Source organism: Diplotaxodon limnothrissa, linkage group LG23 (assembly GCF_057381915.1).
Source record: "Diplotaxodon limnothrissa isolate DT_005_m linkage group LG23, D_limnothrissa_male_GT1.1, whole genome shotgun sequence".
Taxonomy (NCBI): domain Eukaryota; kingdom Metazoa; phylum Chordata; class Actinopteri; order Cichliformes; family Cichlidae; genus Diplotaxodon; species Diplotaxodon limnothrissa.
The window spans coordinates 33,792,610-33,811,464 of record NC_140617.1 but is presented as its reverse complement, the minus strand read 5'-3'; the positions used below and the strand labels follow the sequence as shown (position 1 = coordinate 33,811,464).

At 42.9% G+C, this 18,855-nt stretch overlaps 1 protein-coding gene across 2 annotated transcripts in view; it reads left to right on the top strand.

Annotated features, from left to right (window-relative positions):
- The window catches only part of LOC146608564 (vang-like protein 1), a 67,322-nt gene that overhangs the window by 11,917 nt on the left and 36,550 nt on the right, over window positions 1–18,855 (top strand). For both annotated transcript variants that reach the window (XM_085347111.1, XM_085347109.1), the window contains exon 2: window positions 15,793–16,071. In XM_085347111.1, the coding sequence (XP_085203237.1) occupies window positions 16,001–16,071 (71 nt within the window). In that variant the 5' untranslated portion in view covers window positions 15,793–16,000. The remainder of the gene's footprint in view (window positions 1–15,792; window positions 16,072–18,855) is intronic.

Here is an 18,855-nt window from a genome sequence, read left to right as displayed (position 1 = left end):
GTGGGAACTAGGTGTTAGCGCAGTTAGCTCGTTAACGTGTTGGTCGTCCAGCCCCAGGCACAGGGCGATCTGCGGTAGCTCGTGAACGAAGAATTGCCGTGTTGCGGCGTTAACGTCATTTCAATGAGATTAACGCTGACAGCACTAGTGGGAACACAATGAATATGACTGCACATTTACTCCGACAGCATCCTACTGGAAGCAGACAAAAACAACAAGCACGCATGCTACAAACTTTACCCGAGTCATTTAGACAGCCGTTAGCACATGATTCTCCTTATGGGGACCTGATATGTTTAATATGCTGCTGAGAATATAGCCCAGAAGAAGCGTATAGTATAGCTTTTATTTTGGAAAGAGACATTTCTCTGTAATAAACTCTCTTTTCCAAAGATGAGTGATTTCTCGATCAGATAGATTTATTATTTTATCCCTTTGTTGTTTCAGCAACATTAAATTTAAAAACTGTACTTTTGAGTTAAAATATATATTTATAATTTTAATAAATGACAAATTAAAAAGGCATGAACAATTTTTTTTGTATCGAAAAAATACCGCACCGTGAAACCAAAGTATCCGTGAAACCGAACCGTGAATTTTGTGTATCGTTGCACCCCTAATATATATATATATATATATATATATATATATATATATATATATATAGGGGAATTATGCAAACCATAGCATATATTGATGGATCGATTATCAACTGATATGAGAATTTTTGTGATAAGACTGTTTCCACGTTGACAAGCCCTAGTCTGAAGCTGCAAAAGTTTCTAGATCGAAACCTGCACTGAAACTCTGAGCAGTGGCTTGGAGCGCAAACACAAAGATTTATGGCTGATTTATGGCTCCAGTCGGCTTGAAGGTGATGAGAAACTGAACAAACTGTCTCCCTGTTATTCCACATTCAAAATTCCAGGCAGAGGAGTCACTTAGCCAGGTTTAGTGCACAAACTACACTCCCTATCTAACACTTAATGGGGACCACACACACACACACACACACACACACACACACACACACACACACACACATACATTTCTGGTTCCAAAAATACACTCTAAACATCTAGTGTGACCCATTTCGAAGGAGAATGGTGTCGGCACATCTGTGACTGTGTGAATGCATCCTTGTCTGACTGTCATTGATCCCTAAAAATACTTTGAGGACTGCAAAACTGCATATCTGGATATGCTAATCCTGTAAATCATTTTTAAATGTCTGAATCATCCTCACATGATGACAAATCCTCCCTCAACTGGCTCTCTGCAGTCTTGCCAGCCTGCTGCATTACCCATGCATGCAGTATTCTGTCATGGACTCACATAGAAGAAGTAGGGTTTCCATAAGCCCCAATTTTTGATGTAATTTCTGCCTCCAACAGATCAATACCAGTTCTTTCCAGTATATTTACTGGCCAGACTTAACAGGTAAAAAGAAAAATCCCAGAGCTCTTCTCAACAAGCAGGGATTTGAGTAACAAGTAGTACATCAAAGTATCGATCTTGGGTAAAGTTTTAAAATGACAAGTCAACACAACTTTTGAAAGGAGCAGTTTAACATTTTAAATAAACCCACCCTCTTTCTTGCTGAGTCTAAGACGAGATACTCGTCATGCCTATAGAAGCTAATGCTGGAGTCACCAGCTGAGTAGCTTACTATAAAGACAGTATCAGGTGGAAACAGCTAGCTTGGTGTAGCCCAAACTCAATACAGTTTGACTAAAAGCACTTTTAAAGCTCAAAATGTTACATCCCATTTGCCTAATCTGTACAAAAAACCCAAAGCGATTCAGGACTTGTGTTAGGAAAAACAGCTAAATGCAGTTTCCACATTATGGCTACTATAGAGACCCAAAAACCAAACTAAATAGCCAAAACATCTGTTTTATTACGTGTAGTTGTCAAAATCTATGTTAAATCTATACAACAGTCATCTCAAGGGGGCCTGTATATTATAAGATCAACCTTATAAGAGCGAGAACTCCAATGAGCCAAAAATCCCCTATTTGCAAACACTTAGCAACAGTGTAGTAAAAGAACTCCCTTCTAACAGGAAAAGATCTGCAACAGTGCCTTGAAGGAATGTAGAAATGTAACTACACGTTGGGTTGACGTAGTCTGCAACTATTACAATACAGGAATAAAAATCATAGCATCAATGTAAGGACTCAATAATGTCTGCAGGTTCCTGGAGGGAGATTGCTGAAACTATCGGAATGGATATAACTGAATATACAAAGATGTGGAAAAACTTGAGGGATAAATATGTTTGCCCCTGAGGAAAACTTACCACAACAAGGAGTGGGAACCCAGAAAGAAAATTAGTCCCAGCATTATATTGGTCTTTATCATGGCTAGCACCGCATATAAAACACCAGGACACAACCTCATGGTAATTAACACAATGCACCAGCACACGCATAAATGCCTGCAATGACATCAGCCACTTGCTGGTTACATCATAGGCTCAACAAAGATTCCTCAGAGAAGTCTAAATCAGGCCATATGGTCAACCTCTGGCTTTAACCAGCATGGCAGCAACCAAAATGTTAATGTTGAGACTTCAGAAAGCAATGGATGAAGTCACAGTGGCTATATTTGTCTTTTATATACAGTTTATGATCACAGGAACATTTTCTGTAGGAAAACAGGCATTACCCGAGGCTACTAGTGGCTAACACTCAGAGGTGTAAATACTAGGAATTTTTTTCAAAATTACTCTAACTACTCTTAATTTCTACCTAAAAGTATTAAAAAAAGGTTTTCTCCAAATCAAAAGCAACTATAAAACCAAAAAAACTTTATTCTGGTGGCTCAGCCAACAGCTTGCCAACCTTGGTTAAGTGGTCCAACCTAGTGCTCTCCTGCAGACTACATCTACTGAATGATGTGCGCTAAGTGAGCTGGACATGTCGCAGGTGCATTTCCAATACCTGGTTTAATCCTCTTAACAGTGAGGGCACGCAGCTTCAAGAGGGATTAATTGGGTTAAATGAGAGCGTGGTCCAGGTTCAGTCTGAGTGCAGGCACGGGAAGGATCAGCCGGGTTAAAAGCTGATCGATTATTTCCTGCTTCAGTGCATGCAAAAAAAGCTGAATCCCTTCTCTTAAAGAGGGAGGCAACCCGACAGATTCTTCACAGTAATCCAAGACCCTTGCTGAGCTGCCGGCTTGTCTGTTTGCCCTCGAAAACACCCGCAGCAAGCAGTGGGAAAAGAGTAGGGGCTATATTATATCACTGCAATCAAGCATGAAGGGTATAGACTCTCACAAGGCCCTTTTGTGCGCTTTGTGAAAACATATCGTTCAATTAAGTGACTCAAACCCATCAACTAAACTCTGAAAAATAAATGGTAGAAAGATTATATACACTCCAGTCTAATATAACCTAACAGGTACAACAACCTGAGCACATACATAGAATATAAACACCCAGCAGACATTAGTGGGAATGGAAACAAACAACCTTGCGTAAACAGCCCAAGAACATACTTTCATCTGAGAGCAGAGTTCCTCTGTGGCCACGAGACATCTGCTGTCAGCCACCAGCTACACAGTGCTGCGTAGCTGCCCCTTTCCCATCACATCCAATAAAAGCTGGCAGCATGGCAAGATCTGATTATTACCGGCTTCAGTGAACACATGTATGTAATTTAACTAAAAGGACTTTGGCATTGTAACATAGCTCAAAGATCATTTTCTTTGTTTATCCTTTAGACAGCAGACAAAGAGTGCTCTTTGTAAACTGAAATTTAGATGAAAATCTAGCTATTGTGTTTATTTTCAGCGTCACGTTGTTATTCTTGGACTGAACCTAGGATAGAGTGGTGGAAAACGGTATTTACCCCCATCTTCATTTCTTAGTTTTTAGCATATTTGTCACCTAATTTTAATATGAGACAACAAAAGTTGTCCAAACGTGCAGAGTAACTGAATACGTCGTTCAGGTGCTAAAGCAGCAAAGGAGCCCCAGACCATCACACTTCCACCACCATGTTTGAATGTTGGTCTGATGTTGTTTTTATGAAATGCTGTGTTAGCTTTATGCCAGATATTAGAGCTGGGGCCTGTTCTTCGTACCGCGCTAAGTGAGTTAGCTGGATTAGATTGTTGACGATTTCGCGTGATCCTGGATCGTTCGGTTCCCCGAAGCCCATCCGGGACTTGCTGTCATAGCAACAGAGCCGTAAGCGTAAACCTGCTGGGGAGCAGGTTTACTTTATGTAAACAGGATTAGATCGCGGCCACGCAGGTATGTCCGCTTCATTTATACGAAAGCAACAGCGATATTCTACCACTGTTTCACCATAAATAAATAACATCAATGTAACTAAAGATAATGCAGCACTTGATCCTTTTATTGATGTCACACAGATACATACAGGTCATTCCCTAAAAAAGGGAAATGTACTATTAACATTCTATTACATGTATGTGATTATTACAGATGTAATTCATATTTCAGAGTAGTAATTGTAAATTACTTCGTGTAATCAAGATGAGAGACCACGGCTATAAAAGCGAAGGTGGATTTGGGAAGTCTGTCGCAGTCATATCCTGTCCGTTTACGCGAGCAACCCATTGCGGAAGGTGCAAGATTGATAAGGAGAGTCCTCAGAATTCAGCGTATATTGCGGGACAGACAGGATCCTTTAGCTCAGCGCGACAGTGTGCTCATAGAGAGATATCGATTTTCCCGTGAGGGTATTATTCACTTAACCAACTTGTTGACGAGGGGGTGCAGGACCACCACCTGTCTTTTTTTGCTCTGCCCTTTTCTTGGTTGCTGTTATAAACAAACAAACAGATTATTTCAGGGTCTCTTTCCAAGAGACGAAAAGCAGTATAAGTGATAAATATTACCATTCTGTAGAATATTCTTATATTTCACTTTTACTTGTTCCCATGTTCTAGTGGGTCCTGTTGTGGCTCTAATGTGAAAGGGGATATAATATAACATATTATAATATAATATAATGTAATATAATATTGGATAATATGGTGTGATATGATAAATCTACCCTACCGCCTACTGGTGTTGGCCAGAGGGGCCGATGGCGCGATATGGCAGCCTGGCTTCTGTCAGTCTGCCCCAGGGCAGCTGTGGCTACAACCGTAGCTGCCTCCACCAGTGTGTGAATGTGAGAGTGAATGAATAGTGGCATTGTAAAGCGCTTTGGGTGCCTTGAAAAGCGCTATATAAATCCACTCCATTATTATTGTTATTATTGAATTACTTACGAGTTTGATTTGTCAGCAACTTTCTGCCAGCCCTCTCTCCTTGCTTTTGCAGCCTTTGCAGTGTTCCCTTGCGTTTTAATTAAACTCTGAAACTCCTGAAATCCCTCACTCAAGAGTTCTTGCTCTGCTGCCGAAAAATACCGAGCGCGCTCCTTCGACATTTTCGCCGACCAATCAAAGGGTTGCCGATCAATGTTTCTACTATCGATGCGTAGCCCCTGTTGGGCCACCCAGTGATCTCACATTACTTCATCCAGCTATACTAATCGTCAACAACAGGTGTGTTCGGGGAACCGGAATAGCGAGCTCAGAGTTAGCGCGATGATTTGGTCTTGGATGTTTCATTTGATCTTGGATGTAGTAAGCGACGTACGAAGCACAGGGCCCAGGGCGATATGGCCAAAAATATTTATCACGATATATATTTGAAAATTTGCGATAACGATATAACCGACGATATAATTGATGCGAGACAAAATACAACTCCACAACATTACTAGCGCAAAAAGACAACCTTCCATTTATTTTCACTTAAACAAGAAGCTGGTTTTTATGTACATTAAAGCTTTATAAAAATGTAACAGTGCAAATGCAAATTCCTTGCTGAAAGTTTAACCAAAAGGCATTTCCAGTAGAAATGGGCTGACACATCCTGAGCATAACCATGTATAATATCCACTGAAGTTAAAAAGAGGTGCTTTGCAACATTAAACTGCAGTGTGCAGTACGTATTTTTCGGACCATAAGGTGCACAGGATTATAAGGCACATTAAGCGAAACAAAGCAGTCAGATAAATCAAACTTTATTAAACTCATTCTTCTTGCTTCCTCCACTTCTGTACCATTGATTCATTAATGTTGAATTCTCTGGCAGCTGCTCTATTCCCATGTTGTTGCAGTATATTAATGACTAACCTCGTATTGTGGATGGATTATCTCAGTTGTTCTCCTGACTGAAGTTTGGTCCGTTTACAGCATCCTGCCATGCGATTGCATTTGTCTCTAACCATGAAGAACCTTCACGTTAACTTTTATAAGTGGAAAAGTGTTAGTGTTCGTCCTCCAGCTTCACTGTTTATGTTATGCTAACATAGCTGTGTCGCTAGCGATCACGTAGCACATCATTATATACCAGCTAGCCCAACTTCAGTAACCCTACAAACGTCACTGCTGTTTAGTTTCCTGTCTTCATTTATGTTGGAAGTGATAGCAGAGCTGTACGTTTGATTTTTTTCAGAAATCTCTCAGTCAGAACATGCAATATCATGCTTAGGTAACTAGCGAAACTAGCGAGCTAACTTCCGCTAGCTTCCTGCTAACTTCTAACTCCGTTAAAATGTAATAACTTTTGTTTTCATGGATGCCTGGAAGTTAAACTTTATAGTTACACCTGGTAAAGGAGCAATGCTGATCGTTTTATTAAAGATGAAAGAATTTAGACAGTTTTTAACTCTAAGTGATGCTGCAGTGTTGTTTGACCTGAAGCATACGGAGTTTAGGACCCAGATTACTCCCAGATTTAAGAGCATCTTAGTCCGACAAATACGACAATAACGACGGCCCGCTTGCATGTTCTGCAAAAAAATGTGCTTTGTTGTGTATCTGACGGACAAACACCAAACCAGTTCCACATCACGGAAGTTGCACCATTTTTACAAACCAATTCTGGTTCATCTGTTTCACTCAACAATCGGCCATGTGCGTATGAAAACAAAGGCACTGCGCATGCGCGTTTTACTCCCATTCTATCGCGATATTTCATTTTCCTATCGTTGCCTAACATTATACCGGTATTACCGTGAACGGTATAATATGGCCCAGCCCTATAAGCTATATATTTGTTCTCCACTCCACAGAGTTTATAGCTGTTTAATGTCAGGTGTAGGCAGACAGGCTCAGTGTGCAGAGTCAGGCAGAAATTAGATTTAGTCTGAGCTACCTGTGTATTTCATCTCCCTCGGAGTAGTGTGTGTGTGTGTGTGTGTGTGTCCTGCTGCTTTATTATGTGAATGTATTTACAAGCACGCCTCAAGCTGTGACTCACATCTTACTACAGAACTGTGACTTCCATCAAATATGAATTCTGCAAACATTAATCTCCTGCTAAAACCAGACAAAGACCCTGTATATCTCTCAAGCTATCGTCCAATATCCCCTATAAATGTAGGCCTTAAAATAATCTGCAAAGCTCTCTCAAAGAGACTGGAGAAAATAACCCCCCTCTTAATTCATCCTGCCCAAACTGGTTTCATAAAAGGTAGGCACTCATCAACAAATACACGTAGATCACTTAATTTGATAGACTACTCATACAGTAAAAACCTAGAAACTACAATATTCTCTTTAGACGCAGAAAAAGCATTTGACAGAGTTAACTGGAAATTTCTATTTGCAACTTTACACAAATTTGGTTTTGGATCCTCTTTCATTAACTGGTTAAAAATATTATACAATTCCCCAACAGCTTGTGTCAAAACAAATGACCAAACATCCTCCAGCTTCTGTCTCCTGAGGGGCACCAGGCAGGGATGCCCACTCTCCCCTTCACGGTTTGCAATTTTTATTGAACCACTAGCAGCAGCAATTAGACAGAATTCAGTAATTACGGGCATAAAATGCAAGAACGTGAAACATAAAATCAGCCTTTATGCGGATGATGTGTTACTTTTCTCCAAAACTCACAAACCAATATCTCTGGGGTGATTGAATTGATAAACTCTTTTGCAAGAATATCAGATTACTCAATTAACTGGTCAAAATCTACAGTCCTTCCGATTAATTGCTCCTTCCATAATTTTTCTTCTACACCACTGCAATTGGAAAAATATTTGGGTATTAATGTTTCTCCCAAGCTTGCAGATCTAACTAAATTAAACCATATCCCACTTTTAAAGAAGGTAGAAGCCGATCTGGCTAGGTGGAAATGTCTACCCATATCAATTTTTATAGCGGTTGCCGCTATAAAAATGATGGTCTTACCAAAAATAAATTATTTATTCTCAAAGATCCCAACTAAACCGCCACAAGATTGGTTCAGATCTCTAGCTTCATACATGTCCAAATTCCTTTGGAAAGATAAACCCCCACGTATAAGCTTAAAAACACTACAAAATAGGGCTGCTCAATTAATCGAATTTTAATCACGATTACGATCTGGGCTTTCAACGATCATTAAAAATGACTGAGCCGATTATTAGCCCCTCCCTCATGCTTTACTCTCGCGCTGCTCCGTGTGGCAAATCGAGCGCACCTCTCTGCATTTTGAACACGCGTCACAACAATTAAGAGGACCCGAGGGATGCTTGGAAAGCTAAGCAGAAGTTATTTGGAGAGGAGAGTGACTGCTGTTGGTTGAAAAGAGGTAAAAAAAAAAAAAACTTCAGTAGTGTGGAAACATTATGGATTCGCGGAGTCAGACGTGGATCAAGTAGACACAGTGTGTAAACTTTGCTACGGTGTCGTAGCTGCACCACAGAGCAACACTGCAAAGTTCACTAAACATAGCTGTTTACATTTTTAATTTATTTCTTATATTGCAAACATTTGCACTGTTATCAGTATTTGCACACTGTTTTATATTATTTTTTAAAGTCATTATTCAATACATTGTTATTGTTAACCCTTTAAAGCCGGTCAGAGCAGCACGCTCCGTTTTGTGTAACTATTTTTAAATCCCTGTAGAACCTGAACCATGTAAGCTAGCGCAATAATTTTTTTGCATATGAAACTTAAATCTTATGCCATCAGCTTGTCCTAAGTCACGGTTTCCTTCCACATATAGCTTTGCAAAAATTGCATAAAAAGCGTTTGCAGGAACAAAAACATAATACTCCAGAAACACGCTTTGCCGATCCGATCAGCTGTTCATAACACTTCCCACAATGAAACAGACGTCACCGCTAACTATCGCATGTCCGCCATTTCCTGCCCGAAACCGGAAGTGACGTCATTTTCGCAGAAAATGTAGTTTTTTACTTGTAGGCCTTAAAAGCCTGTACTGGTGTTTTTATAAGTCATGTTTGACTTTTCTGAATAGTTGCTGGGATGCTTAGAACTCGAATTGCACTGCTGGAAATAGTTTATTTTGATGCACATGCTGCTTTCTTTGCAAATTTGCATCATAGGATTGTTTTTCGTTTTTCCTGCAGTATATAAAAATTGCTGTATATCCAAAATAAAACTATGAAGACACTCAAACTAAATTTCCTGTTGTTGTAAACTATTTTTTGCAACTTTTTTTGTATTTAAAGTTTTGAGGGATAAACCTCTTAAATTTCTCCAAATAGAAATATATGTAAAAAAAACAAAAACGATTTTCAATTCTTTTGTAGTTTATTGCACTTTTTTGCAATTAATGTAGTTACTATGGACTTAATACATACATATTATGAAAATATGGGCTATAACAGTTGTATTGATGTATAGCAACTTGAAATGCTCCCACAAATGGCACTACAACATGTAAAAACATAATATAAGCTCTGGCAGACTTGGTTCTATGGTAGGTCTTAAAGGGTTAAATAAATATCGTCAAATAATCGAGATCTCAATTTCAGTGAAAATAATCGTGATTATCATTTTTGCCATAATCGAGCAGCCCTACTACAAAATACCAAGGATAAAGGAGGATTAGAACTACCTAACTTTCAGCACTACTTCTTAGCCAACAGGCTTCAGTTTATCTCAGGATGGCTAAAACATACCTTCTTAGATGAACCTTGGCTAGATGTAGAACAAGCACTTTGCAATAATCTAGCGATTTCAGATCTACCATTTATCAGCTCAAACATCCAACGACATGAATGCTTCAAAAGCGTCAACATCAGCTCTTCTCTGACAGCATGGTGGGAGTTTCTAAAATTGATGGAGCCTTCATTAATCCCATGCAAACGTACACCTATCTGGAAAACCCTGACATATTACAAAACAATAATATGATAAACTTTTCAGATTGGAGTAGTAAAGGAATCAAATATTTAGAACATATATCAGAAGGAACAGAATTTATTTCATTTGACAGACTAGTTACACAATATGGGTTCAACAAGAAAAGATTTTTAGAATATCAACAAATTAAATCCATAGTAAAAAATAAATTTAAACCAGGTCAAGTTTAACTACAAACACCACCAAGTGTGGTTCAATTTCTTAATCTTAAAACCCCCAAATTACTTTCCAAAATATACAGAATGCTTTCTAAAACAGATGAATCAATATCACTTCCTATTGCAAAATGGGAAGCGGATTTATCAGTTAACTTAGACCAAAACTTCTGGTCTCAGATTTGCTTAAAAACCTTTCATCTAATTAGAAATCCCAGTCTTCAATTAATTCGATACAAAATACTACATAGAGTGCACTGTACAGGTCATCGGATGTTCAAGATGGGCTTTACGTCTACCAACAACTGCTCACACTGCCAAACCAACTCACCGGACAATTATATCCACGCTCTTTGGTTCTGTCCACCAGTTCAGACGTTTTGGCGCGAGATATGTGAGGACTTATCAAAGTGTCTGAAATGTAACATTCCAACTTCCCCTTTAGTGTGTTTGTTGGGCAGCTTAGATAATGTCACTACAGAAAAGAATATAGCCCATATGGTTTTCACTGCCCTATGCATAGCCAAGAAAACAGTCCTCATGAACTGGAAAAATAAAACTAATCTTAATTCTAACCAATATAGAAATCTATTATCTATTAGATTACATTAGTCTTGATACAGCCTCTGCCACCACATCAGATCAATTGCTCTGGGCTCCTTTGATCAGCTCCATCACCTAGTGGGGGTGGGGGGTCATAGTTTAGTCCCACCTTCGCTGTTGTGATTGGTTGGGGGTAGAGATAGGCTTAGGGCGTCGGGGGGTTCCCCAGGAACATCTTCCTTGGAGGGCTCAACCCGGGGTAGCGGTCATGGCCTATTAAGGGCTCTGTTGGCTCTTAGGTGACGGTTTCCTCGTGGCTGCGTGCAGCGGGGCTAGGGGAGGGTCTGTGCTGACGGACGTGGGTTACTGACCTGGTAGCCTGGCTGCCCTTCGGTGGGCCCGGACGGGCGTGAGGTTCTGGGGGCGCTCCGTCTCTGGGCTGGGGCTCTGGCTGGGCCTCGGGGGCTTGGGTCCTGGTTGGTGTGTTGTGGGTGGGTGTATGGGGGCCCAGTCCTGGCGCAGGGTGCTGCCGGTGCATCGAGCCACCTGGGGGGCTCTTCAACTGGTGGGGGAGGTTATTACATCTTGCAGGAGCTCTCCTCTCTTCAGGAACTCACTCTGCAGGAGGGGGAGATATAGGAGAAGTGGAGGAAGATCTCAGCCTGGGCGTCTATTGTCTTGTATAGTCTGGAAGATGAGTGGATGACGGGGTGGGTGCAGTTTTCTCTGAGGTGGGGTTGGGTAGGCTGTCCCGGGCTCTGTGGGGCCGGGCGGCGCTGCTGTACTGGGCCCCAGTCCAGATGGGCCTGGGCCCCCTTTCCCTGGCAGGTTGCAGAGTATGGGGGTGCCTACTGGGGTCAGCAGGTGAGCTGGCCCCAGGGAGGGGTCACCTGCCCCTCCCTTCCTTCCCTCCCCATCTCCAGCTGCCTCCCTCTTCCTGCTCCACCACAATCACCCACACATGCAGGGCCTTGGGGTAAAGATGTATCACCAGAGTGCAGGGGAGGCATCCCCCCCTTCTGTCCCCTTCTGGCTTCTTGTGCCTCAATTTTATCTCACAACTTAGACATTCACATTACTCACGCTCTCATAACACATACATATAGGATCTTGGGGGTGGGCACGCTACACGCAATCCAAAAGACCATCAGGGTGTACAACCTCACCCCTGGCGTCGTTGCCCACCTCTCAAACCCTCCTGGGTTTTAAAGGCACCTTAGAACACACATGCATCAACACCATATATGAGTGGGCGGAGGGAGGTTTGGAGTCTTCACACACCCCCGTTCTCTGCGGCCTGTTGGAGCGGGGGTCTGGAATGTGGGGCCTCCCTGCTGCTGTGGAATCGGAGCGGTCTGCTTCTCCCCACCCCAGGGAAAAGGGTAGCACCACCTGGGTCTGGGTGCAGTTTACCCCTCCAGGGGCAAGGGTACCTAGACCCGGGGCTTGGAGTACGCTTGGGGAGTGTGATTGTGTGTACAGTGTCTCTCTATGTCTGTCTCCATGTTGGGTGAGTGTTGAGTAATTGCATATGAGAGATGAGGGTGGGAATGGATGTTTGTATCTGTGTGTGCCTGTTTGTCTGTGTCCATATGTCAGGTCGGGTATCAGATGCCACCTCTCTGGGGACATCCCAGGTCCTCCAAGGTATGGAGGCCTATCTCCCCCACCACTTCCCCTACCAGTGGCAGACGCTCTCAGACATCGGTGCGTTGGTGGTTCTTTGTGTCCGGGGATGGGCGTCTAGGTACACACCGGCTCACCCCTTGGTGGCTGCTTATCGGGGCCTGGAGCCTGGGGCTTGCTCGGGCCACTTCGGGGGTGGGGTGCCCTTGGCCTCTCGGCCTGGGGCTCGGTCACTCTGGCACAGCTGGCTGCCGACAGAGCTCACGGGCACGTCACTGCAAGCCCCTCTAGCTTCTGCTCGGCGGCTGCTGAGTGACCCCTCATCTGGGGCTCTCCTCAGCTCTTTCCGGGATAGTGGCGCGGCTGCCCCTCTGTTGGTCTTCCTTGGTCTCTTGTGTTCTGAGGGCCTCTGGATGTCTGGAGTTTTGATCTCCTCCATACTTGCTTCATGCCCTGGTGGACGGGGCTGTAGCTCCCCAAACCCTCTAGCAGATCATTACATGAAGAAACCTTTTAAAAACAAGCGCGTTCATGCTCACAGTTGTACACACGGGTGCTCACACACACAAACTACACCCTTTTTGGCTCCTACCTCAAAGCACACTGTGCGCTGTCGATCTTATGTGCTGCACAATAATGTTTAATATTTAGTATTTACAGTTATATTCCCATATATCATCGTGATGTTGTTTATTCTATTGCTCTCGTTTTCTTCTGCTTGTTTTCTTTTTTCATTCTCAACAGGTGAAATTACAAAAGTATTTACTGTTATCTATTGTTAGCTAGTTTATTGTGATGGTGTTGTTTTTATTATGTTGCTCGTTGTTGTTTGTTTTCCCTTCTGGTTTTTTATCTCCGTACAGGTGATCCAGGTGTTTTGTTTTTCTTTCTTTTTTCTTCCCCCCTTTTTCACCATCTCTTCTCCCCTCTATTTTTCTTTCTCTCCCTCTCTTTCTTTCATTCTTTCTCACTGTCCTATCCCCCAGTCATGTCTGTCCCGTCTTTAAAAAACGAAAATAAAATAAATACATAATTACAATAAAGGTCAATCAAATGGACCAATAAGGCAAGGCCATGATGATCCACTTGATAAAGTAAATCCACTTGGCATCTTTCTTGGCCTTCAGACAACAATTCTGATGGCTAAAGATCCAAAGGGACAGGCAAAAAAAAAAAAAAAGAACTGTGCTTTTAATCTGACTCTGAGCCAAATGTATCTCACTCTCCACACCTGTGAATACAAACTCTAACCATTCCAATAAAAGGCGTCTTATATTCCCCGTAATGAATCCTTCAAACCTTCTACCTGCTCCGGTATATGATTTTAATCTATTGTTTTTTGTTGTCATTTTGCTTTTTTAAAGTGCTGGAGCATTTTTAGAGCTATGTGATCTTCTTGAGGAAGATTACCCAGTGAAATTCTGAGAATTATAATTGATGCAATCACTGTTTTGTTGAGGGCTTTGGATAAAGGCATCAATATACCTGAACAATGTTTGTATATACATCCACCCATCCATCCATCCATCCATCCATCTTCTACCACTAATCCAGGTTACAGTGTCAGCAGAGACCTTACTGCCCTCTCCCTGACCACCTCATCCAGCTCGGGACACTTGGGCCAAGCAATATCACCTCTCCAGCAGGTCCTGGATCTGACTTGGGGCCTTTTCCCTGTAGGACATGATTGGAATACCTCACAAAGAAGGCATCCAGGAGGCTTGCTAGTCATATATCCAAACTTTCTCAGCTGGCTCCTTTTAATGTAGGGGAGTAGCAGCTTTACTCTGAGACCCTTGTGGCTAGCAGAACTTCTCGTCCTTTCTCTAAGGGAGAGCCTTAGAGATAGCCCAGGCACCCGTTGGAGGAAACTCATGTCTGCTGCATGTATCCATGGTCTCATTCTTTTGGTCACTAAACAAAGCTCATGATGGATGTACTTCGACTGCTTTGCTTTCACATTCACGATTACCATTACAGACCAATACAGTGTCTGCATCCTGCATCACTGCAGAAGCAGAACCAGCCCATCTGTTAATCTCTACTGGACCCTTTTCCAGATGAGACACTTTTCAGTTTCAGTTTCACAGTTTCAAAAAAAAAATTCCATTGCTATTGTTTGACCATTTTCTTTTTTTTATATTATATCAGGATAATCCCCATTACCACAACACAACCCATTACCACCCTACAACCTTTCCCATGCATTCCTACTAGTTAAAGCCACACTTGTTGACTTCTTCATTAGGTATGCCTGTGCAATCTAGTTCAAGCAGGATAAATTATAATTGTACTTTATATTTATTATTAAATCCACACTGAGGGCACTTGGTTGAGCTGGTGAGGCATATACTATAAGGCTGCAAGGGCCTGAGTTCACTTCCTAATAGTCTAATCCTGGGTTGACACAATTGTAACAGGAGCTGAATTTGTGTTTGTAGCATCCAGCTATTGAAGCAGAGGAAATACCAGGACAAAGGGGGTCTTGCATATGAATCCAGGATCCATATATGAGACTCCAAATCTCAGAGTTCTCAGTGACCTCGACCTCAAGGTGGTCAGGTTTTCTTGTAAATGAGGTAACTCATTAAGCAAGTCCTGTAGGAGTTAACTTAAAAGGCTAAGGGGTAGCACTGGAGGCCACCAGTATTTTTGACAGTTTTTCTCAAGCCAGGATTTTACAGATATCTACAGACATGTAGGTGAAACTGCTGTTTGTGTGAATTTCCTGTGCTATCACAGCTCTTTGAGACTCACTTCCAAACTGGCAACACCTCATTCTCATTTTGACGTCTCCTTCGAAAATAAGCCTTATCTCTATGGCACTCTTTCTGTATTCATCACGGAGCTTGTCAGTGCCGGGCATAAATTGTTTACTGTGTGTCACAGACTTAAGGCTGCTTCAGAACAACAGTCGCCAGTCTAATGGGAATAGGAGCAAATTGCTGTTTCGGGATAGCGGCGTTTCTTTTATCTGGAATGCTCAGTTGAAGTGTAACCTCTTGGGAACTGCCTTTTATGGGAAGTGTTGTCACTGTGCAGGTTTGGAGCTAGGAGGCAGTGATTGTCATGCAGCTGCAGATAAACGTCGGCACGCTGAGCATTTATGCACTAGAGGAAAATAGATGTGGCGAAAAAGCTTGTGACTTGAATGCTTGATTTGGGTTTTCGTCTCTATCGCCAACAGATGTGGACAGGTTTTCCAGAGACTTAACATTTTGAATTTAAATTTTCCTGTCTCCCCCTGTCCCCTCCTTCCACTCTGCAGGTTAATGTTTCCTTACCGGGCGCCCCCAGGGTCGCTTTCAAGCCTGACTGCTGACAGCTGACACCTCTGTCATCCTCCTGAGCGATCTAATCGATCACCTCTAGCTCGACAAGACAGCACACCAGGTTCTGCTTCGTTCTGCTGGCGGTTGAGTAGAGCAGGCTCTGTGTTGCCCTGAGCCCAGCTATCTCAGCAGGACTGCATCACCATGGATACAGAGTCCACCTACTCGGGATATTCCTACTACTCGGGGCGCTCCCGGGGATCCCACAGACATGGGTAAGTCCTGCCAGTTGGTTATTACGGTTTTTCCTGACTCTGGTTTACGTGAAGTGTTGGTGTGGGCTGCAGGATTTCCCTCAGTAAAACATGCCTGAGCTGGTGCCTATTATGTGAAGTTGAAGTGATAGTGGATGTGATACGATTACTACTGGTTGGTTAGTAGATATAGATGTAGTAGATGTTAACAGCAAAATCAGTTTTTAGGAGATGGATAGAAGAAGCAAGGATTTTTACAGATGTCTTGGAGAGGACGGTATTACTACTTTGTCCCTGTTGGAGCCTCTGGGGGCTCAGTAAATCAGTGGATCTGTTGTACTTTCCTTTTGTGATTTTCTTTCTGACTCTGAGCATTTGTTTTCCTGTCCTGTTCTGTGTCTTTGTCCACCTCCGTAGTGTCACCTTTTGTGTATCTGTGTCTGTCCCTCTGGCCAAACATGTGTGGAGCCCACAGCTCCTGGAGGCGCATTAGTCTGTCAGCAGCCAAATGACTGTGGTTGACACGCCTCAGGAAGGCAGCAGGAGACAGGTGCTGAAGAGGCCTGACTGACTGGCTCAGCGGATACATTGAGACTCAGAGAGGAGATGAGAGTAGAGAACTGGAGAACAGGATCCTGTTCCATAACAGCCCCTCCCAGGTCAATGACAGTCCCCTCCAGCTTGTTTGCCATATATCTTTTGGAGTACTTGTGCCTGCCTTTCCCACTCTAGCTGCCACCTGTTGCTGTTTAAGGGATTTGTCATGCTGTCTGCAACTTTCTGCCTCTGTCCTCTTCACACTGCACCCCCCTCAGCCCTGCCCTCCTTATCTCTTTCCTTTCATTCTCCTCATCATTAAACATTTTGCTCCCATGTGGCCAATCGTGATATGAAGGCAGCAGCTGCCCCCGCTCTCTGTGATCACCCTTCTTCCCTTTTCTCCTCCCATTTTTTAAATGTAGTCAATGCTGCTCTTTGAGGATGAGAAAGCGCAGGGATATCACTCGCTCCCTGGTCGTCTGCATTCCCCAGGGCACCAATGTGTCCTTGTAGCTCAAAGTTAAACTGAGCAAAAGTGCTCTCACTTAGCATGGAATCAAAGACAGTGGGGAGAGGTCAGTGCTTAGGAAAGTGGTGGAGACCTGTGTTCTCCTATTTCTTTTGCTGCACTCTTTCAAGTGAGTGACAGCAAATTGGAAAGAGACATATGGGCATCCCTGCCAGGCGCCATTCCGCTCCCTGCTCCTCCGGTCCTACCGTGACTGTGCCAAAGCCACCGGCTGGCCTCTAATTTAATGTAGAAAAAACTAAATTGTTGCCTTTGAAACCCCTTGCTGTTCTCGCGGGAAGGTAATCTTTTTACACCAAGGGGTGCCATGCGTGAAGCTGCTTCGGATCGCTGTCGTCTAATTACCCTGATGCCAGGAACAGATGCAAGCATGTGGGAGTGGGCTCACTACTTGTGTGCATACAACCATAGAAATAACAGATAAGAACAATATCCTTATATATGGGTACATGTGTGTAATTTGCTAGGACATGATAGAAGAATGGGATTTGCTTAGAGTCTGAGTAACAGAAGTTGCAGGATTTTTGGAGTTTTTTCCCCCCTCATTGGTAAATGGTAAATGGCCTGTATTTGTATAGCTAGTCCCGCCTAGGGACCCCAAAGCGCTTTACACACCCAGTCATCCACCCATTCATACACTGGTGGAAGCAAGCTACAGTTGTAGCCACAGCTGCCCTGGGACAGACTGACAGAAGCAAGGCTGCCATATCGCGCCATCTGCCCTTCTGGCCAACACCAGTAGGCGGCAGGTGAAGTGTCTTGCCCAAGGACACAACGACCGAGACTGTCTGAGCCGGGGCTCGAACCGGCAACCTTCCGATTACAAGGCGAACTCCCAACTCTTGAGCCATGATCGCCCTCATTGCTGGCTTTTTACCCCTTCCTGTTGCAAGACATCTTCTATTGGTGTTGTCAACAATACATTCCCCTGTCCCTCCAATAATTGCAGCAGCAGATCTGTCTGCAGATCTGCTGTTGCCATGTTTTTGGCACAAAAACATGCTGAAGACACCAATTTCTTACTTGCTTTTAGTTAATTAGTGTATTTCTGTATTTAGAGCATGACATTAGCAGTGAAACAACCAAATTATGCACATGCACAGGTTTAGCTATCCAAAGCTTTGCTTTGCTTCTCTCTCCCCAACCGGTTGCAGCAGATGGCCCCGCCTCTCCCTGAGCCTGGTTCTGCCCGCGATTTCTTCCTGTTAAAAGGGAGTTTTTCCTTCCCACTGTTGCCAAAGTGCTTGTTTGTTGGGGTTTGCTCTGTATTATTGTTGGGACTTTACCTTGCAATGTAACTTGTGATTTGGGGCTATATAAATAAAACTAAACTGAGATGAATTGAACGTGTTTGTAGATTGCAGTACTTGAATCACCATTTTTCCAACAGGTGCAATCCATAATAATTGCTACTCAAAATAGGCTGCTTCTAAGTAAATCCTAACAATTTGTGTTTTTACCTGCAAATATAATAATTGCAGCTGCCCTAAAGAGCTTCTCCTCTCATACTTTCAGAGCGTGGAGTTTTGATGCAGAGCTAATTTAACTTTCTTCAGTTTTGCTCTCAGAACTTCTCCAGAGCTAGGCTCCTTCACTTATTCAATTTTAAGCATTTAAATGACTATAGACTTGCAAATCACATATTAGCAGCTGTTCATGTGTAAAATTGGTTCTTTTGATTGGTTCTTTTGCTGTAACTCCAATTACAGAGCAGCACCCAGTATTCACACAGGACA